Source organism: Clarias gariepinus, chromosome 6 (genome assembly GCF_024256425.1).
Source record: "Clarias gariepinus isolate MV-2021 ecotype Netherlands chromosome 6, CGAR_prim_01v2, whole genome shotgun sequence".
NCBI lineage: Eukaryota > Metazoa > Chordata > Actinopteri > Siluriformes > Clariidae > Clarias > Clarias gariepinus.
In genome coordinates this window covers 7,642,614-7,662,165 of record NC_071105.1, presented here as the reverse complement: position 1 = coordinate 7,662,165, position 19,552 = coordinate 7,642,614, and the positions used below count along the sequence as shown (strand labels likewise).

The 19,552-nt window shown below is 35.1% G+C and overlaps 1 protein-coding gene across 1 annotated transcript in view; it reads right to left on the bottom strand.

Annotated features, from left to right (window-relative positions):
• Positions 1–13,908: 13,908 nt before the first annotated feature.
• The window catches only part of brinp3a.2 (bone morphogenetic protein/retinoic acid inducible neural-specific 3a, tandem duplicate 2), a 48,842-nt gene continuing 43,198 nt past the window's right edge, over positions 13,909–19,552 (bottom strand). The window contains exon 7 of the mRNA XM_053498962.1: positions 13,909–15,348. Within this exon, the coding sequence (XP_053354937.1) occupies positions 14,232–15,348 (1,117 nt within the window). The 3' untranslated portion in view covers positions 13,909–14,231. The remainder of the gene's footprint in view (positions 15,349–19,552) is intronic.

Below are 19,552 nucleotides of genomic sequence, written 5' to 3'. Positions count from 1 at the left end.
AACAAGCAAAGGGCCGAGAAATCTGCAAACATCAATAAAGAGCACTAAGCACCACTGAAAGTTGAGTGAGTTGAATTTCCTTGTGGACTTGGGTGACTTTCTGACAAATGACATTTTAACTAAACTTTTAGAATAATTGACTATTTTAGAATAAAATCAAATAAACATGGCATTAGGTGAACTGGTCACTCTAACAGGCTCCTAGATGTGAGTAGTGGTGAACAAAGTAAACAAATCCTGTACAACTTAGCAAAAACACAGCGTAAGTTCAACTTTACAAAGTTTTATTTCTTTGAATTAATAAGTCAGGCAGAAAGTTCTGCCATACAGAAGGACAGTACTGATGTACTGTAGAGACAGCACTGATAATATTAAAGTTGATCAGATTATTTTTAACTTTATTCTTTCAACTATTTCTAAAAAACATTTTCCTGTCAACGAAGAGTACTTACCCTAGTTTATTTATTTTTATAAGACAGCAAATTACCAGAGCAACTGGCAATTATCTAATTTATACAATTAGGCAGATGACGGCCTTGCTCAAGGGGCTCCTGAGATTTGAATTAACAGCTTTCAGATCAGAAGTTTAATGCCATAACCACTGAGCAACCTTTCAGCAGCAGAGCCCCTGAGATACACCACAACCCTGACCAGGTTACTGAAAATGAATGAATGAATAAACGAATAAATGAATAGACGGAAATAAACAAGAATAATATCCCAGATATCTGCACAGAATAAAACTATTCATGCATCAAATTTTTATACAAAAACAGAAGTTCTACTCGAGTAAAATATGTAAATTAAGCGAAAAAAAAGGATGTTAATGTTAAAGTAATTAAATAGAATTAAGTAAATTACAAGCACAATATTTTTGCAATTTGGATACAGTATACTACCAAGCTACACGAGGCCAGAATTGTTCTTAGTATGCCATGGTTTTCTCAATGTTCTCTGGTGCCCTTCCACATCTCAGAAAATGCCAGTAGGTGCACTGGCTACACTAAATTGCTCCTAGTTGTTAATAACACACCGGGGAGTGTGTGTGTGTGTGTGTGTGTGTGTGTGTGTGTGTGTGTGTGTGTGTGTGTGTGTGTGTGTGAGACCCTCAGGACAGGCTCTGACCATGACAAGGGTAAGATGTTTACTGAAAATGGTTGCACAACAACACTACTACTACTACTACTAATAATAATAATGATAATAAATTAGAATTGCTTATGTAGTTGGTTTACATGGTTTTACCTTTATACTGCTCTTAAACTTTGCCCTATTTACTCATAAGAAATGCTGCTGTACTATTATGAAATGTGCATTTTTTCTGCAGATTGGGCTAATTTAGCATTAGTGCTCATACTGTGTAAATGAGAGTGCGAGTATATGTGCCCTGTGATGGATTGGCACACTGACAATTGACACCCTGGTGTACCCCAGCTTGTGCCCTAGGTCTACCCTGTATACAGGATAAAGCAGTATATACAATGAGTGAGTGAGTGATCTTAAAACCTTTTTTTAAGGATTTGTTTTTGATGGAACCTACAAAGCTTCTTTTTCCCTATGCCAAATGCTATAGATGTAAATGTACAAATGTTAATGTGTGAACATGTTCCTTATTATAGAACACAATAAATTAAAAGCACTGATCTTATATCTTTTCTGTAACAGTCTTTTTTTTCCTGCCTATACAGCAATGGATACTGAGATATTACTTTTAAAACTTCTTATTGCTCCACATATTGGTCTAAAACTGATTGGCAGCACTGATGAAGGACATTTGTAAAATGTGCCATGAATCTTGATGTATCATAACTGACTCCTGAGGTAAGTTATATCCTCTGATAGGTACATGCTGTACCTGAGGATTGTTTAATAAGAGTTGCATTTAGAGGCCTGACAGAAGATCCCAAAGCAATTCGTTGGTAATTTGCACTGCAGCATAAAATGGTTCTGTGAAAGCTGGGACTGATTGAGCTGGATCTGTGTTTGTAGGGCCTGGTTTAACTCATCACGAATCAGGTGGTGTGCTGAATTTCTCTTAGGCCAACATTATTGGTTTATTACAAAATACTTTCTTTTTCACTTTCAACTTTCATACTTAATTAATGCATGATTTAAGCACTTTTACTTATGCATTCTTGGAACATTTGTTTTTAAAACAATTCAAACAGATTTAGCTTTTAACATAATCCAATATAGCAGGTGTCTTCTTAAATCTGTTTTATTATGCAGTAGACAAAACAGATGATTGATGAAACAGATGTTTTTTACCTGTAACAACAACGCACCTTCTGAAAGAATTTATTTTTAATTCGCTTTTTTCTGCTACTAATGCAAATGCCAAGTTATGTCAGTCAGTAATAGCTTTATTTGTGACAAAAATAAAGGCTCAGACTATTGCTCGATTAGGAAATAGCACATTTGTAAGTGATTCAATACATTTATAGTATAGTATTATGCGTTTATAGATAGTGTTATGAAACATCCATTCAAGAAGGTACATACTGTAAGATGTTGTCATTTGCTAAAATGTTATTCACTTACCAGCCTTTATTTCATTCTTTATGAGGAATAAAAATTTAAAATAAAAAACTTGTATTTGTTATATTAGTGTGATATATTACTTGTTATATGATATTGTTATATTACAAAGAAACCTCCTTCTGAACCTTTTAGTATTAAAAAATATGACTGACAGTTACAAAACATTGTCTAGAGACTCCTTTAATTCAGATTTATAGACAATACATTTCATTATATCCCAATACATTTACTAAATTTACTACAATAAAAAAAATACTAATTTATTAATACATTTAATGCTAATATTTCTACTAAAATAAATTACTGTATATAAAAGTAAAATCTAGTTAAAATCTGTATGTTTATGGTTAAACTCATTAACTAAAAATGAGATTTTATTAAACTAACAAACAAGTTAATCAATATAAACCTGTTATTTAAATAACAGTTGAGACATTTACCAGAGCTGCTGTTACAGTATTACATAGCATTGCATGCCTTCTGAACAATCAGATTTAAAAATTTATAGTCACTGTAAAAAAAAAAATGTACAGTTGCAGCATTGCTCTCTACATATAAGCAAACTGGAGTTGTTAAACACTGTAATGGAGAGTTTTAATCAGAAACCTTACAAATGGGCAGCATGCATGCAAGTTTAAAGATACTGCATATTTTACAGCATTAAATCACAAATGCGTGATCATGCTTAGGACCTACCAATTTATACCACTGATGGGCAGGGTTGTAGCAGAACTGGAGCATATTACAATTTGACTGGGAACAATGCTAATCACCACCCTAAATAGAAAACCAGTTCATCAACTTTTCTTTATACTCACATACCTAGTAGGTAGGAATAATTGACCTGGTTGAAAGATGGGACAAAAGCAGAGACCTCAAATAATCTCTAATAGGCATGGGGAAAAAAACTCCATACAGAGCTCTGGCTTGAACCTCGGATGCAAAAGCCTCAGTGGTGAGCAAAGGTAAGTTAAGCATTTATTTGTAACATGTATATATTATGCCGCAGTGATTTTTTTTATTCCACACACATCCCAGCTTTTTTAAGAGTCAGAGCACAGCTCTTGTGGCACCCCTGGAGCAGACAGGGTTAAGGGCCATGCTCAAGAGCTCAACCTTGGCAACAGTGGCAACCTGTTGGAGCTGGGGCTGGACCGCCGACCTTACAATCAGTAATTCAACGCCTTACACACTGAGTTACCACTGCCCTTGTAGAATCGCTTGCTTCCATACTGGGAGTCACGCCTGGGCCATCTGGGTAAAAACCAGGAATCCTAACCCCAATATCATATGGGACTTTCTGCACCATTAAGCTGCCCAAGTTTAGATTATTATATTATAAATGTTTACCTACAATCCTTAGCTGCAATTGAGTTGATAATTGAAGCTAATCAGTAATGTTTTGAATGTTTGGTAAAAATCTCATCTGGCATTTAGGAGGTTAGAGAATTCTAGAAAATGATGCACCTAAAGATTTTGTGTGTTTAAATGAACAGATTTATCTCTTAAGCTGTAGCAGCCATGTTGGCTGACAAATTTGTGTTTACGTACAAAATTGCTTTTTAGTTACTAGCAACCTGAGCAGTCGCTGAGTGGTGATAAGAGTTTAAATAGCTTGATACTTTAACACCCTTGGGAAATTTCACTGGACAGCTAAAGGTACACAAAATATTTGTTCTGGAAAGAATGGTGTTTGTTTGTATTGTTGCAAACCTAAGCAATTGGTGGCTGAATGTCAAGTTTGGGAAAAATGTATAACGCCAAGGGTGTTTTAAATTTGGTTAATGGTGCAAACCATTTGTGTGCTTCTTACCAGGATTCAATTTTATAGTTGCATTCCTAATGCAAATGTGGATGTCAGGAATATAATCATATATTATATCGGGATATAAAGCCCATCAAAGTATTGTCAGATAACTGTGCATCAAAGTTCTTTTCTTTGATTAGATCTTGTAGACATTTTGTACATTTATACCTGTAAAGCTACAAAATTGACAGTTGATAATAATAAGTAGGATGTTGTACAAATTTAAGATCTGGTTAGAACAAAGGAGTTTCTTCTGTCACAACAGATAAGGGGATATTAAAACTATTTTCTGCATAGTGTTCTGCATTGCATGTTGAGGCTTGTAAAAATAATGAGGTAGAGCTCTCAGACAGTTTTATGTTTGTTCCACTGCATCTCCAGTGTTCAATAAATAGACTAGCAAAGTTATTGGTCAGCAAGATCACAGTATTGCATTCTAAATGTGTCATCTGTAGTGAAAGAAGTGTGGCAATCAAAGGTAAGTCAAGCCATCATTTGTCACACACTGTATACATTAATGCACAGTTACTGTAAATTCTTTCTTTACATATCAGCTGGGGTCAGCACACCTAACGCTCCTGCTCAAGAGCCCAACAACAGCAACCTGGTGAAGCTGGGACTCGACCCATCGATCTTCTGATCAGTAACTCAGTGCTTTAGCCCTCTGAGCCACCACTACCACAGTGAAAATATTCAGTGATGTGAATTAATTTAGGGTTGAACCAGATTGTACAAAAATCAAGCTAGAGTAACTTTCAGCTTATATTTGTGTGTAATTGAAAAAAATGTTTTTTTTTTTTGGGTTGTGATAAATTAATATATGTGGCAAAACACCATCACAATTTATTCATAAATACAACATTTTTCTTTGTTGCCTTGGTATTCTAAAATAATTCTATTGCTAACAAAAGCAAACCCAGTGCAAAAATGTGGGTACTGTTTTGTTCTTTTTTTATGCCCCTTTTTTCCTCAAGAATAACTTGACTTGGTAGTGAAGCGTGAAGTTTCAAGTGTTTATTGACCCAAGTCCTGGGGTGCATTGGAGCATCTGTATGGAAGGTTAAAGTCAATGATGTGAACGAATGCTTTAAAATGTGCCAAAGAAAGGGACGGGCATCATTCGAATTTTATTATTTGCCATATGTTAAACTGTTAAAGAGACACATGGGATATATCCACCTCAACTGGTTCCAGAACCAGTTAGAATGTTTTGTGAGCCAATAAGGTCTGAAGGGATGCTCTGTAAAATCTAATGACGTGGGTTATATACGTTTGTTCCAGGTAAAATAGCTTTTGTAAAGTCACCAGAGCATCAGATAAAAAAATAGAATGTCATTGGCCCTTGTTAAAATAAAGTCCAAAGCCATTGAGATTAACAAAGTAGCCAAAGCCTCTTGAAGAGAGAGAACAAATTAGGCAGTTTAGAGTGGAAGTCATGTTGTTCTGTTTGCCCTCAATTTTTCATCACTTTATTTATTAGATGTGCTTGCACTACACTATTTTATGCTAATAACTTTAGAAGGATGGGAAATATTAATGGGTATGTAACTGCTTATAGAGTGGCACTTTGCTCACACAGTCATTTGTTAGTCAGCATTCAATCGGTTGGCAACACGAACCCAAAATAAGAAAAATAGAAACAGCTAAATTCAGCCAGTGTATGTTTAACTTGATACTTTATTAAACGTCCATCAGAGACTGTACTGTATATGCTTAATTATATCTAAACTGCTTATGCACTTTAACTGCTTATGCACTTTAATTCCACTTCATTAGAAATATTTCTGCATCATACTTTTTTTTCTTTTAACAATTCAGTTAGAGCCCACTTGTCTTAGATTGTTGTTTTTGACTAACAGTAAAGAAAGCTGTGAGAGACTTTTCTGCTCACCATATTTCTTTTTTCCATAGCTGCATAAGAAAAAAAATTTATCATGCATCAATATATGAATGGAATTTCCACCCAAGTTAAATTGTGTAAGCTTAAAACAAACAATAAAAAACAGTAACTCATGCATTAATTTTGCACTCATTTAGTACAATTGAAAAAAATTTCAAATGTATTTTAGTAAATAATTAATAAATAAGTAATATCAATAATATTTCAGGTTCGATTTCCATCCAGGCTTGATTCCCGTCTCTGTGTTGAGGAGTTTTCATGTTCTAATGGAGTTTGCATGTTCTCCCCGTGCATGGTGGATTTCTCTGTGTACTTTGGTTTTCACTCACAGTTCAAAGACATGTAGGTTAGTTTAATTGGTGTTCTTAAATTGCCCGGCATGTGTGAATGAGTGTGAGTGTGTCTATGTCTGTGTGTAAATGTGAGTTTATATTTTGCTTATTTTATACTCTGGTGTCTGATGTTAAATTCAATTAATTTTTATTTGCTTATTGTAAAGCTTTTAAAAAAATAACTTGTTGCAAAGCAGCTTAACAGAATTTTTTTAATTATACTGTATAAAAAAATCTAAGGAAAAAGTTTGCCACTGTTGAGCAAGCCAAGTGTGGCATTGGCAAAGAAAAACTGTGATGACTTCTTCTTTGTCTTTCGGCTGTTCCCTTTCAGGGGTCGCCACAGCGAATCATCTGCCTCCATCTAACCCTATCCTCTGCATCCTCTTCTCTCACAACAACTAACTTCATGTCCTCTCTCACTGCATCCATAAATCTTCCTCTAGACCTCCCGCCTGACAGTTCAAACATCAGCATCCTTCTACCGATATATTTACCATCTCACCTCTGAACAAATCCAAACCACCTCAATCTGGCCTCTCTGACTTATCTCCAAAGCATCTAACATGGGTTGTCCCTCTGCTGAACTCATTCAAAGAAAAATTGTGATGACAATAGGAAGAAACCTTGAGAGGAACAAGACTCAAAAGGTAATCAATCCTCAACCATGAATCTATCCCAGCTACATCTGTGTGCTATAAGGTTAAGTTTCCAACAATGAAAGTGTTATTTGTTTACTTAAACACCTTTCCTGTTATTTAATTGACCAATAACAGGAAATGTGTTTAAGTTAATACAAATCAGACTCAGGTACAATATTGTTTGTGGCAATTTCAGTTCTAAAGTTATTGACTGACTGCAGTCATAATGTATCACAAAAAAAAAGAACTGTTTGCATTTGAGTCCAAGGCCATCTTCATGGTCATCAAGTGGAACCGTCTTCAATCGCCACACGCATCCCTAAGCAGACCACACAGGACCATCCTTAGCAGCAGCCAGGGGCTTCCATGTGACAAGAACTCCAAAAAGAAGCAGCACCAGGACGTTCCAAATAGATCAATAAGGCAGAAGGGGTTGGGATCACTGGTAAATGAACATTAACTGAAGATATTGACCTGAATATACATAAACAGCTTTCTGCAGCTTCCACATGAGTCACTGTCTGTGTGTAAGCCTGCAGTGATTTCCTCTCAGTGTCTAACCATGTCCATTTGTGAAGGTTACAAATAGCCTTGTTTCTTATTCTCTTCATTACTGCTATTGGTACAATTCATCAAAGACCTGAGCTGCTTTTGCAAACCCAGTGTTTTTCTCCTATTTTCAGTATATTTTAAATTTAGTTTGTTTGTTTGTTCAGTCCCAAACAGTAAAAGTTGCAGGTAATTTCTTGCCTTGCATAATAGCAGTTTATATAATGTAATTCATTTGAAATAATAATAATGATAATAATAATAACAATAATAACAATAATAACAATAATAACAATAATAATAATAATAATAATAGGAACACAAATATCTTTTCTTATCCTTTCCTTTTTTGTCTATATTATGTGCCACCAGACTCAGAAACATTCAGCTACTGAATGCATTGATGCATTATAATTGTAGACTTTAATGGACCATAACAGAGAGCATTGATTTGGACCTGTAGAAAGCCTACCAAGTGGAAAACACAAACCAGTTAATAAATTGATTTTGATGCAGGTCTGAAGTCAGCATCAAAATACCATCAGTTTGTGTGACTGCATTGATCTTCCTGCAGAACATTTTTTTTTTCAGGTAATAAAGCTGAACACAGATTTATTGGCAGTAGACAGTTACCTTTTGCCTCCTTGCCTGTTCACATGGCCTTTGTTCCTGCTGCATAATCTGTAAGTACTTGTACTGGATCACTGGAGATGTTTCTGGTATTATTGACTACCCTTTGTTCACTGTCATAGAGTGTTTCAAAAAATCATTTAAAGAAATACACAATGTTGTTATAGATTTAGGCTTTTGTGGACGACTCCGTTTGCCTATGTAATGGAACAGGTTGCTCTTGTTTTGTATAGCACAATTATTCTAGACTATAATCACAACAATACCAATATAAAGTCTGCCAAAAGTTCTGTAGAAAGCGTTTTCCATATTTAACCATCTATTCATTCAAATAAACTTGGTCCTTGACCAAGTTATCAATGACAAATCATATACGAAATAGATAATACCTATATGTGGCAGCTTCGAGAAAAAAAAAGCAATATTACAAAATGTTGCAATTTATGATTTCCGTATAAGAAAGGCACAATGAGTAATTCATGTGTGTTACAGTCTTTAACTGACTTTCTGATATACATATTGTGAAAATCATAAGCTGAAATTAACAAGTGAAAAAGTGCTTTTTAATTTAATTTATAGGCTAATAATTCATTTGTGTGTATTTGATGCAGAAGTTAATTTAACAAAAAACATGAGACAGATATATGAACAGTTTGATGGCAGAACACAACAAATGCCTTTTTTCTTTTGCCATTTTACTCATTTTGGAACATTATCATTGTCTCATACACAAGGTTGACTATAACAAAATGTTTGGTTCGAAAACTGTGATATAAACCTTTTTTTATAAGCCGGAAACTGGAATAAAATGCATCACTTCTTATCACATGATAAGAAAAACAAAGATACACTACTGGTGCAACAAAGCAGCCTGCCAGAAATGGCTTGAATGTGTTCAAAGCAATTTTGGAGAATGTTTAGGTCAATAAAAACCATTGGAGTCACTTCAGCAGTGATAAATAACAGGTAGGCGCTTGACGTCTATGTTCACGATACATTCTGTGAAATAAGATATGAGATTTGAATGTTGTTTGAACAACATTTATATACATAAAACTATGTAGGATTGCATAAGCAATTGAGTACAAAAGATATTAGATGCATACGGTGTGTAGGAAGATGATGCCATGCTGTGTGTGCAAAGCTGCTGCATTCACTGTTGTTTTGTCCATTAATATATTATATATATATTAATATTATAATACTTAGGATGGACATGCATTATGGACTTCATTATGTGCAAAAATAATACTATCTTATAATACCACCTACTCTACTACCAAAGAGGAAATAAAGCATGTAGAGGAGGAGGCTGAGAATGCTGTAAACTAAAGATCGTGTATTCTTTATGAGTCTCATGATCTTAAGCAGTTTTTGAAATTAGAACTAAGTTATTAAAAACTTGTTTTCCCTTGACCTATTTTACTGGCACTACTTTCTGTTTGACTTATTAAAAAATCACAGTCAAAGCAGGAGTTTGCTATATTTTTTATTAAATTTCAACCAGTGTATTCTTGATACTAAATTGCATACTTAAAGAACCACAAACACAACTGCAGGCTGATTTATCCATTGTGCTAAAACTGTGGGAGGTGGAGTTATGGCTTTTTGAAGAAACACACAAAATTCACATTGATCACACTGAAACTTTTAACACCTTTGTGACCCAAAGGAAACATGTACAAAATATTTTTTGTTTGCAATACTTCTTGCTCCACTAAAAAAAAAATAAATAAATAAATAAAAACTTTAAAAATTGAGTTATCTAATTTTTCTGTCAAACTGTTCATGTTGTTTGTTCCGTTAATTCTACCAGATTCCAAGTCCATACTTATGGAAAGCATCCCACAAAATGTGATGCCCCCACCTTCATGCTTCACTAGGGGATAATGATGAGTAGTTTGGGCTTCTACCACATACCAATGGTTAAATACAGGGGTGAGTCAATAATTATCTGCATTCTGGCTGTAGAATTACTTTTAATTAACCTTTAGAAAAATCAAATAATTTTTTTTTACATAATCTTGTTTTTTTAAACTACAAGCTTTCATAATCCATTATTATTAAAATGTTTTAGGCTTTTTTTCATAACAAGTGATTCTTTGTCCTTGAAGTGCTGCTTTCAGGAGACCAAACATGTCCAATGAAGCATGATCGGGACTATATACAGGATGCTTTAACATCTTAAAACAAAGTGTTTGCACTTAGGGTTGGGCAGAAGAATAAACACCCTTGGATAGCAGTCCTCTGCATTCATTTCAAAGTTTAGGCTTCACCTCTTCAATAAGAATCTTACTGTATCAAGCACTGCTGATTGAACTTTTTCCTTATAATATTGCAATGCTGGCTCTTAAAAAGGCAAGGAAACTGTACGCATCATTTTCTTCAGATGATGGTTGACTTTTGAACTTTTTCTTGGTTGGAATTCAAGGACATTTCCATTCCATACTCTGCAGTTTACTCTCAGGCTCGTAGTGATGAATCCATGTCTCATCACCAGTAATAATTAACATTAATATCCTTTCATCTTCCTTAGAGTACTGTATCAGCAAATCTTGTTTGCAGATAACCAAACGTTTCTGTTTATGCTCTTCCGTGAGTTGTTTCGGCACCAGGTACACCCTCAGACCACAAAAAAAACTAGTCACTGCACGCTACTGTTCTTTTCTGCAATTCACAAGTGTAAAATATATTTCCAAATGAACTTATGTGACACATTCAAACATGGCCAGTAGTGACTGGGGAAACAGTCGCCTTAAACAGAACATGCTGATAACTATGGCCAACAGATATTTAAATGTACCTGGAGTGCAGATCATTTTTGACTCACCCTTATATATTTATCTTTTGAATCAATATATAATCCTATGGACACTTTGCCTTTTCATGGTAAAATGACATTGAACAATTGCATTTAATGAAAAAACAGGTGCATAAAAAAATAAATAAATAAAAAAACACCACATATTTTTGACACATCAGTGAAGTGGAGCTACCAGCTTTGCAAAATGGTGCCTGTTGCAAATTACATGCTTTTGATGAATTTGGAGATTATTAATTTCTTAAAAAAGGACAGTTACCATCTGTTACTGCCTTTGAAGTATCTTCAGGACATTTAGGCTACTATGATAAGGCGATGCAATCATCTACCAAAGTGGTAGTACCAAACTTAAACTGGTAGAGGAGGAGGCTAATATGCAGTATACCCTTACTGTTTTGTAAACTGATCTGTAAATGTTTTTTATATTCTTTAAAAATGGTTGTGCGAAACAAAATTTCGATTGTTCCAAAAAAGGACTTATTTATCTGTGTTCAATCAGATTGTGATCTAAGGAGAAAGCTGGTTGATAGCCCTGGAATCTTTGTCTGCTGTGCCTACTGCGTGGCTAGCTTTGGTGCCAGGCATCCTAATGTTTTCTATCATGGCCAGCATTGACTTTGATCACCAATAGATTTCTGTGATTCCGCTGTATTGGCTTTTTTTTTTTGTGGAATCGGACTGGATTTGTGTGCTCATGATCTTGTCACCGGTTTACTGGTATATAATTGATAATCAACGTTGCTCTGTTAATGTTATGTGGTGTTACGCTTGATTGGTGTTTGTGTGTGTGGGATTTTAGACATTACCTAAATTTTAGTAAATGATTGACTATTTTCCAGAATTTATCCAAGCAATATCTGACAAGATTTTTCCAGACCATCACGTTATACCATACTTACACAATACACTGCCTTCGCAAAGCCAGTAACCATTGGCGTAATGTGGGACCCTAAACTTTACACAGTCCTCATGCTTATTTTCTGTTATTGCCAGGCTGGGAAAAAGACTGATTACTTTTGTAATAGCCATTTTGTACTTTCCTATTTGCCATTATGAAAACAACGTGTTAACTCATTTTAACATTACTGACAAGCACTAATTTCCTACTAATTTCTCTCTAGGTAGCATGCTGTTTATTAGTAGATGCATTTAAGCACTAATTATGCCCTTGCTTATTCTTGCTCGTTTGTTTTCACAATGTCATTGTGCCAGTGAGCGATGTTCCCTATGTAAAATGTTACACACTGGCAGCCCTGGTCAGCATGAAATGAAGAAGAAACTACAGCTACAGTAATTAGATCATGTACAAACGTTATATAGTCTATAATCTGTATTCTCTGTTTCTCTGCACTTGTCACACATTCTATCATTTTTATCGCTCTTTCATTGCACAGTTGTTTGACCTTTACATTAAACATACTATATCATTATCCAGTACCGACACTTTCAGACTGAATAAAACATCAGTAGACCTAGAGAATAATGACAAAATTAAAGGGTATATCCTGACCTATTCCCTACATCAAATGCAAATCAAATAATTAAAGCACCTAAAATAAAATTAAGCATGACATTATATTTAAAATAAATAAATAAATAAATGAATAAATGAAATAACAATCAAATAATATTAAGAATCACAACTGACTGGAGGAGTTATGAGACATTCTAGTGCTTGTTTAAAAGGCACTATGTTACCATGTCAGTTTAACATTCTATGAAAGTCTCCTTCATATAGTCTTTTTGACACTTGCACTATACAGCTGACCCTAAGTTCCAGTTTATGGAAACCTCACCATAAAACCCATATGTACTCAAGTCCCCCTTTCAGTCTTATAATAACCCCCACTTTTCACCAGATTTGGGAGTGTGCAGGAGTGATTTTTTTTTTTTTACTGCCACAAGAGAGTGATATTGGTTGAGAAAGCCTGTGGCATAGTAAGCATCCGAGTTCATCTTAAAGATGTCACACTCACAGTGACACTCAAGTTCTTCATCTCCAACCTTGGCAAACATGGTGTAGTGGTCAGGTGCCCACAAACTACAACAGTCACACACCATAAACACAAGGAACAAAAAGTAATAATAATAGTAATAATAATAATCATATTCATCATCATAATGTCCAATTGTCACATAAATAAAGAAAGAGAGAAGTAAAAGAGTGAGAGAGAATATAAGTAGTAAAGCAGATGTAAAATAAGGCAACTTGATGAAATAAACAAATGAGAAAGATGGGGGAAAAGGGGGGAAATTAAGACAATTTAGGTACAATACTGGAAATGTAAATGCAATAATAATTATAACAATATTAGCAATTAATTACAATCTACAACACCTACCTGTGTTTATAAAATGATAACACATCTGAAAGTCTAACACAGCTTTACCATGGCAGTGAGCAGCACTGTTAATTTGTCACAAAACACATGATCTGCAATGTTAATTAAACATGTAATTTCATTTGTGAAAATAAAATAAATAAATAAATAAAATAATAATGATTTATTCAGGAGACAACTGATTATAACAAGCCATAATGTAACTCTGTTAATGAATATGTTATATTACTATTTAATCAAGCACTTATGTCAAGTTTAATCTTGTTTACATCATCATTGTCATATAAAAACAGTGGACATAATTTTCCAGTATTTAAATTGCTGAACAGCTTAACCAAAAAAAGAATACTAGTAAATTATTAACATTTACATGACATTTTTATATCAATTGATCTCCAAAACATACTGACATCACTGTATTCAGTTTAAGGAAAGTGCACTGTCACTGGAGGAAAAAAAAAAAATAGAAAAATTTGCAGTCATATATAGTAAAGGTCCCACCAAATGTTTTAAGTGCTGCTCCATACAAGAAAACTGATTTACACTTGTGTCGAAGTGAATGTGGAAAGATATACAGTATTTTATTCAATAATTAAGTCAATTCTTTTATTCATGCACAGTCTCCTCTCTGTGTGTAAACATATTTTAGATGTCTGACCTTTTAGTTGTTAGCTACAAAGTTTGGTTGTCTCATAATCAAGAGGGTTTGGGAGTCGAGCACTGAAGGCCTGGAGAGAAGAGTGAATGCGCACCACCTCATTGACTGTGAGTTTGAGCCGATGGCGCAGTAAGCAGGAGAATAGGTCCAGAGGCTGCTGGCCTGGTGGAGACAGTCGGTTAACGCGATCTCGGATCTCTAGAAGCTGCATCAGGGCAGAATCTTGTGAGCCCTGTGTGTATGGATAGTCCAGCTGGAGAATCAAGTCCCGGATTGCCTCTGGGTTGAAATGCATACTGTAACCAAAAACTTGTATGCTGTTGATTTTCATGTACCCCAAGTTTCTGGAAGGGTCTGTCATTTCTAAAGGTTCCAAGTAAACACTTTCGTTGGCAGTAGAACCTGATGTTTTAATGTGGCTCCTCAGATAAATGTGAATTGTCTCGAAGAAGGTCTTCCACTTGTTACCCAGAGTCAGGGTCCAGTTAAAACACTCAAGAGGAAGGTCTAGCTTAGTAGACTGCCAATTTGGAAATTTGTTTTCATTTATAGGTATCAACCAACTCTCTGAGTGGCTTCCACCAAAGGGGTTGATGAAAAGTGTTAGGGAAGGTTCCAGGGTGCTGTTCTTAGTAAGGCAAATCTGGAGGGAGATCCCCAGAAGCATGTGCACCAAGTTTGATTTGTATTTGTTGCTCTTTAGTGTGAGTAGCATTCTCTTCCTCCATGAAGGATCAAACCAGCTGTTGAGGCGCATATCATTGCTAATAAAGATAGCATGAACTTCCAGGCGGCGGTCCGCCCTTTGCAAGAGGTACCGCAGCTCCAGATCCTGCAAGTCAGTCTCAAAGCCCAGATAGTTGTCAGTGGAATCAGCCACCATAGGCCGACATGATCCTTGACTTAACATGTAGCCAGGGTTGCAGCTACCACAGCGAGTATAGTTGTCACTGGCGCAGGATGCACAAGCTAAACCCTCACCTACAGAACATGGAGTGGGTGCCTGGCATGAGTATTGGTCATACGTGCAAATGCAGGTGTGCAGCTCCTCTGAGAAAAAGCCCAGCTGGTTGTTCTCCGAGCAGTAGAGTAATGACTGAAAGTAGTTCAGCCAGTATGACCGTGGCCTACATTGGAAATAGACAAAGTGAGGATTCAATAATTGGTTAAATGTGAAGCTCTAGACTATATGTGTGGCTTATTGCCTGAGACAGTTATGGAACAATGTTTAATATTTGCAGAATCATCTTGGAAAGAGAATTAGGCATGCAACAGAGTACATAATTTGCAGTTAATTAGGATTCTAGCATTAGCACCTTATTGTGAGCCAAAATCATGTTTGTACTTTAGTAAAAAATAAAATGGCTAATTCCTTGGCCTGTACACATACATCTTTGTATCACTGACATTTGGGTTCCGCATTCAGGACTGTGAATTGTCTGAAATATTTAGAATTGGCATGAAAAAAGGCATCTACTACTCATTCCTGAGATGAAAGCATTCATCTGCTCCTCATAATTCCAAGGCAAACATACAGCATTTCTCTACCTAGTCCATTGAGATTTCAATTTGAAATATGGGCCACTTGGGTGAAGCAGCAATAATTTCAGTTCAAATTGTGCAGGGAACTCCCTGTACTAATAAAGGTACGACTGAGAGAAAAGTGTTTCCTATACCACATCGTAGTTCATGACCACTAATCTGGATGACAGAAAGCAGTATTTTTCTTGTTTCTATTGACCTACCATGAACATATGATCTTACAACATATAAACATACCCCCTCTTATTCTAATGGATAAAAAAAAAAAACTTACTTTAACATTACATTGGATAGTGCTACTTTTACTGTAAGTGGGGCCATGGTTAAAAGTGTCAGTATTAAAAGGATTGCACTGGCAGGCTGCTGGAATTACAACAACAACTACTGGCATGAGAAAGGCATTAAATTTCAGAAATAATTAACACATTTGTAAACTGTGGACATTAGTGAAAAGGACACCAATAGATTGCCATTAGTTAGCTTGTTTTTTCCCCAATTTATTTATTTATTATTTATCATATTTTAGATTTCTGAACACATATGCAAGATGGAAAAATGCAGATGAAAATAAAAATACTTTCTCTTATTACTAGCTTGGCAGCATGGTGATTCGTCTGTCAAGCTAGTAATAAGAGGAAGTATTTTTATTTTCATCTGCATTTTCCCATGATTAGCACTGTCACCTTGGACCTCTTTTGCATTTTCTTTCTGTGCTTGGTGGGTTTCTTACTGTACTCTGGTTTCCTCCCACAGTCCCAATTTATGGAGATTACACTAATTGGCATTCCCAGATTGCCTGTTGTGTGTTAATGATCAGGTGAATATTATGTGCCCTGTGATGGGTTGGTACCCTGTCTTATGCCCAAATTCTCCCGGCATAGGCTCCAGGATATCCCATCACCAGGTATACAGGATAAAGCAGTATAGACAATAAGCGAGTGAGGTTTACTAGCTTTCCGGTTCAATATATTGTTTAATCTTCTTTAAATATACTATTACCAATAAATATTCTCACTCCGTGTGTGACATTATTTGTATTCTAAAGAATTTCCACCCCAAAACCACATCAGCATTGTAAAAAGAACACCTGAATGTGCATCTACACCAGTACTACAGAATCTGTATGCCATGGTGCTTAACTGCACTAAACACATACTGTGTTTAAGTTCTGCTTATGTGTTTAGGACAGGTTGATTGTGGTTTAGGATTGGCTTGGCACTAAAGATCCAATCATTCATAGATGAGACTGATTGCTTTTAAACAATCCTAATGCAGTTAAAAAATAATACTTTACATCTTATTACATACGTAGACGTTGACATGATGTCAACTTTACTTTTAAATACTTAAATATTTTTTCAAGCAATCTTAAAAAAAGAAAAGCAACCCTGAACAGTCTTGATATCAGCTAAACCTTTATTTATGGCTATTGATGCACTAGGCCTTTAGCACTATTCAATATGGTGCCTGGAAGTGTGTTGGGTTGAGGTCAACATTACAACTTCTTTGTAAACTTTTCACTAGCTTATTTTAATTATGTGAATTACCTTACTAAATTGATTGATTTCAATTAAGTAGTCTTGGGAATGACAAATGGAAGTGGCAATGAAGAAAAGCAGATTTTGTTCTACTTAAAAAAAAAGCACTTCTGTGATATTTTTTTTCTTCACTGTTAGCATTTGTAATTCTCTTACAGAAAGCATCTGTAAAATAGACTCTTCAACCATATTGAAATCAATCTTAAGGCCCATTTACACAAACACACTTATCCCGCACAATGTAAGGTTGCACTCAAATCTTTATATGTCTTTATATGCTTTTAGGTGATAACTCTGACAGTTGTTTTATCTAATATTGTTTTATTTACTACTTGCTGTTATTTATTTATTGCTTGTTTGAAATTTTAAGGTGACCTTGAGTGACTGGGAGGGCATCTACATAAATTAAATGCTTATATTATTATTATTATTATTATTATTGGCTGTGGCATTGGTTGTTTACATGTGCTGCTACAGTAGCAATTAACTCTTCATGGTGAGTTTTATCTACTCAGAAGACAGAAGCTATATTTCCTCCTCTTGATTGTTTCACATACAGTACAGTACAGTAGAATGTATGCTTTAATTTTATTGGCAACAGTAAAAAAATATGTCCAAATCACTATCATTTTGTGACATCAATTTATTAGCATGACAATGTAAACTGCTGGCCAAAAAAAGTCAGCATTTGAATTTAAATAAGCAATTACTTAAGAGCATTTGATTGCATGATTACTGCAGTAATTGATATGTTTCAGCTGGCCAGAATTCTTTTAATGAATAGATCCTCATTTCTTATACAACCATGTCAGAAGACATATCCGGTAATGGTAGAGAATATTTCAGTGTTTTTCAGGATGGTCAAAATATTGCCCGGCATCAAGCAAAGAAAACAATTGCTATCATTAGAACACTTTCAGCATGTCATCTAAGAAGATGATGTCGTTGAAACGCTTACCCACTCACATTAATGGTGACGGTGACTTGAGGTAAGCACACTTTCTGTGAAAAAAAAAACTTTACAATCTATATGCGCTCCACAACGAGCCAGGGACTGCTCAATAGACTCTCCAAAGACTGGACTTCAAGGACATCACCAGAAAATTGGCTACAGGAAAAGTCAGACTTGACTTAAACACTAAACACCAGTCAAGAAATCATCACAAATTATAAAATGCAACCGCAACAATGAGTATATTAAAAAAATCTGCTGTTTTTATTGTTGCTATCATCATTTTGGTGGAGAGTAGTATACTCTGTGCAGTATTCAAATTTTTTAAAGAATCTAAGTAATAGTTTGTAGTTAATTCTGCCTTCAAGATGTAATTAAAAGATGAGTAAATGTATTTATCCCTCCATGATTAGATCTAATGACTTAAGGCTTTGCAATAATTTCTTAAATTAGTGTTTTAGATGTTTACTTTCCTCTAAGCATCATTTGCTGGTCCATTTATTTTTCAGTCCTTGTTTTGTTTTAAAGTAATCGGAGGCATTGTAATTATTGAATATGAGTAATTATATTAGAATGTAAAAATATTTTTTTTCCCTGAACATAAGTGTTTTGACCTTTGCGCTTTTTAATCAAATTGTTATATGAGGGTGAATCAAAAATGATGCACACTCTGGCTGTAAAATAAATTTTAATTAACTTTAAGAAAAGACAAATATGTCATTTTCAACATTTCCTTGATTTTCCATACATTTCGTCCATCTGTCAACAAGCTTTCATATTCCCTCATTAAAAAATGTTTTACATTGCGAGCCACAAATGAATGAATCTTCATTTTTGTATAGCTGCTTTCATGGGACCAAACAGGTGAAAGTCCGATCGAGCAAAATCACTAGAAACAGAGGATTCTCTAAAACCTCAAAACAACGTGTTTGCAGAGTGTTGACAGTGTGGGCAGAAGTGTGCGGACCCCCTCACATATTAGTCTTCTGCGTTTAATTAGAAGTTTTGGCTTCAGCCCTTCAATAAGCAACCGCTGTAACGAGCACGGTTGATTGTGGAATTTTTTTTCTAATAATGTTTTTACCTACATCATGTACATTCGCTGCTTTAGTGCTCTTCCCATAAATCCATGCTACCACTCCAAGTGGTGGTCCAAGAGCACTAAAGCAACTACTGGATTGATGGATAACATCAAATTAGCATGTCAAAGTGTTAGAAAGATAAGTTAAAAAGTTAAAAATGTAAAAAAAAAAGCACCATCCAGTATCTCATAAAATGTTAACTCTATTAAAACAGTCC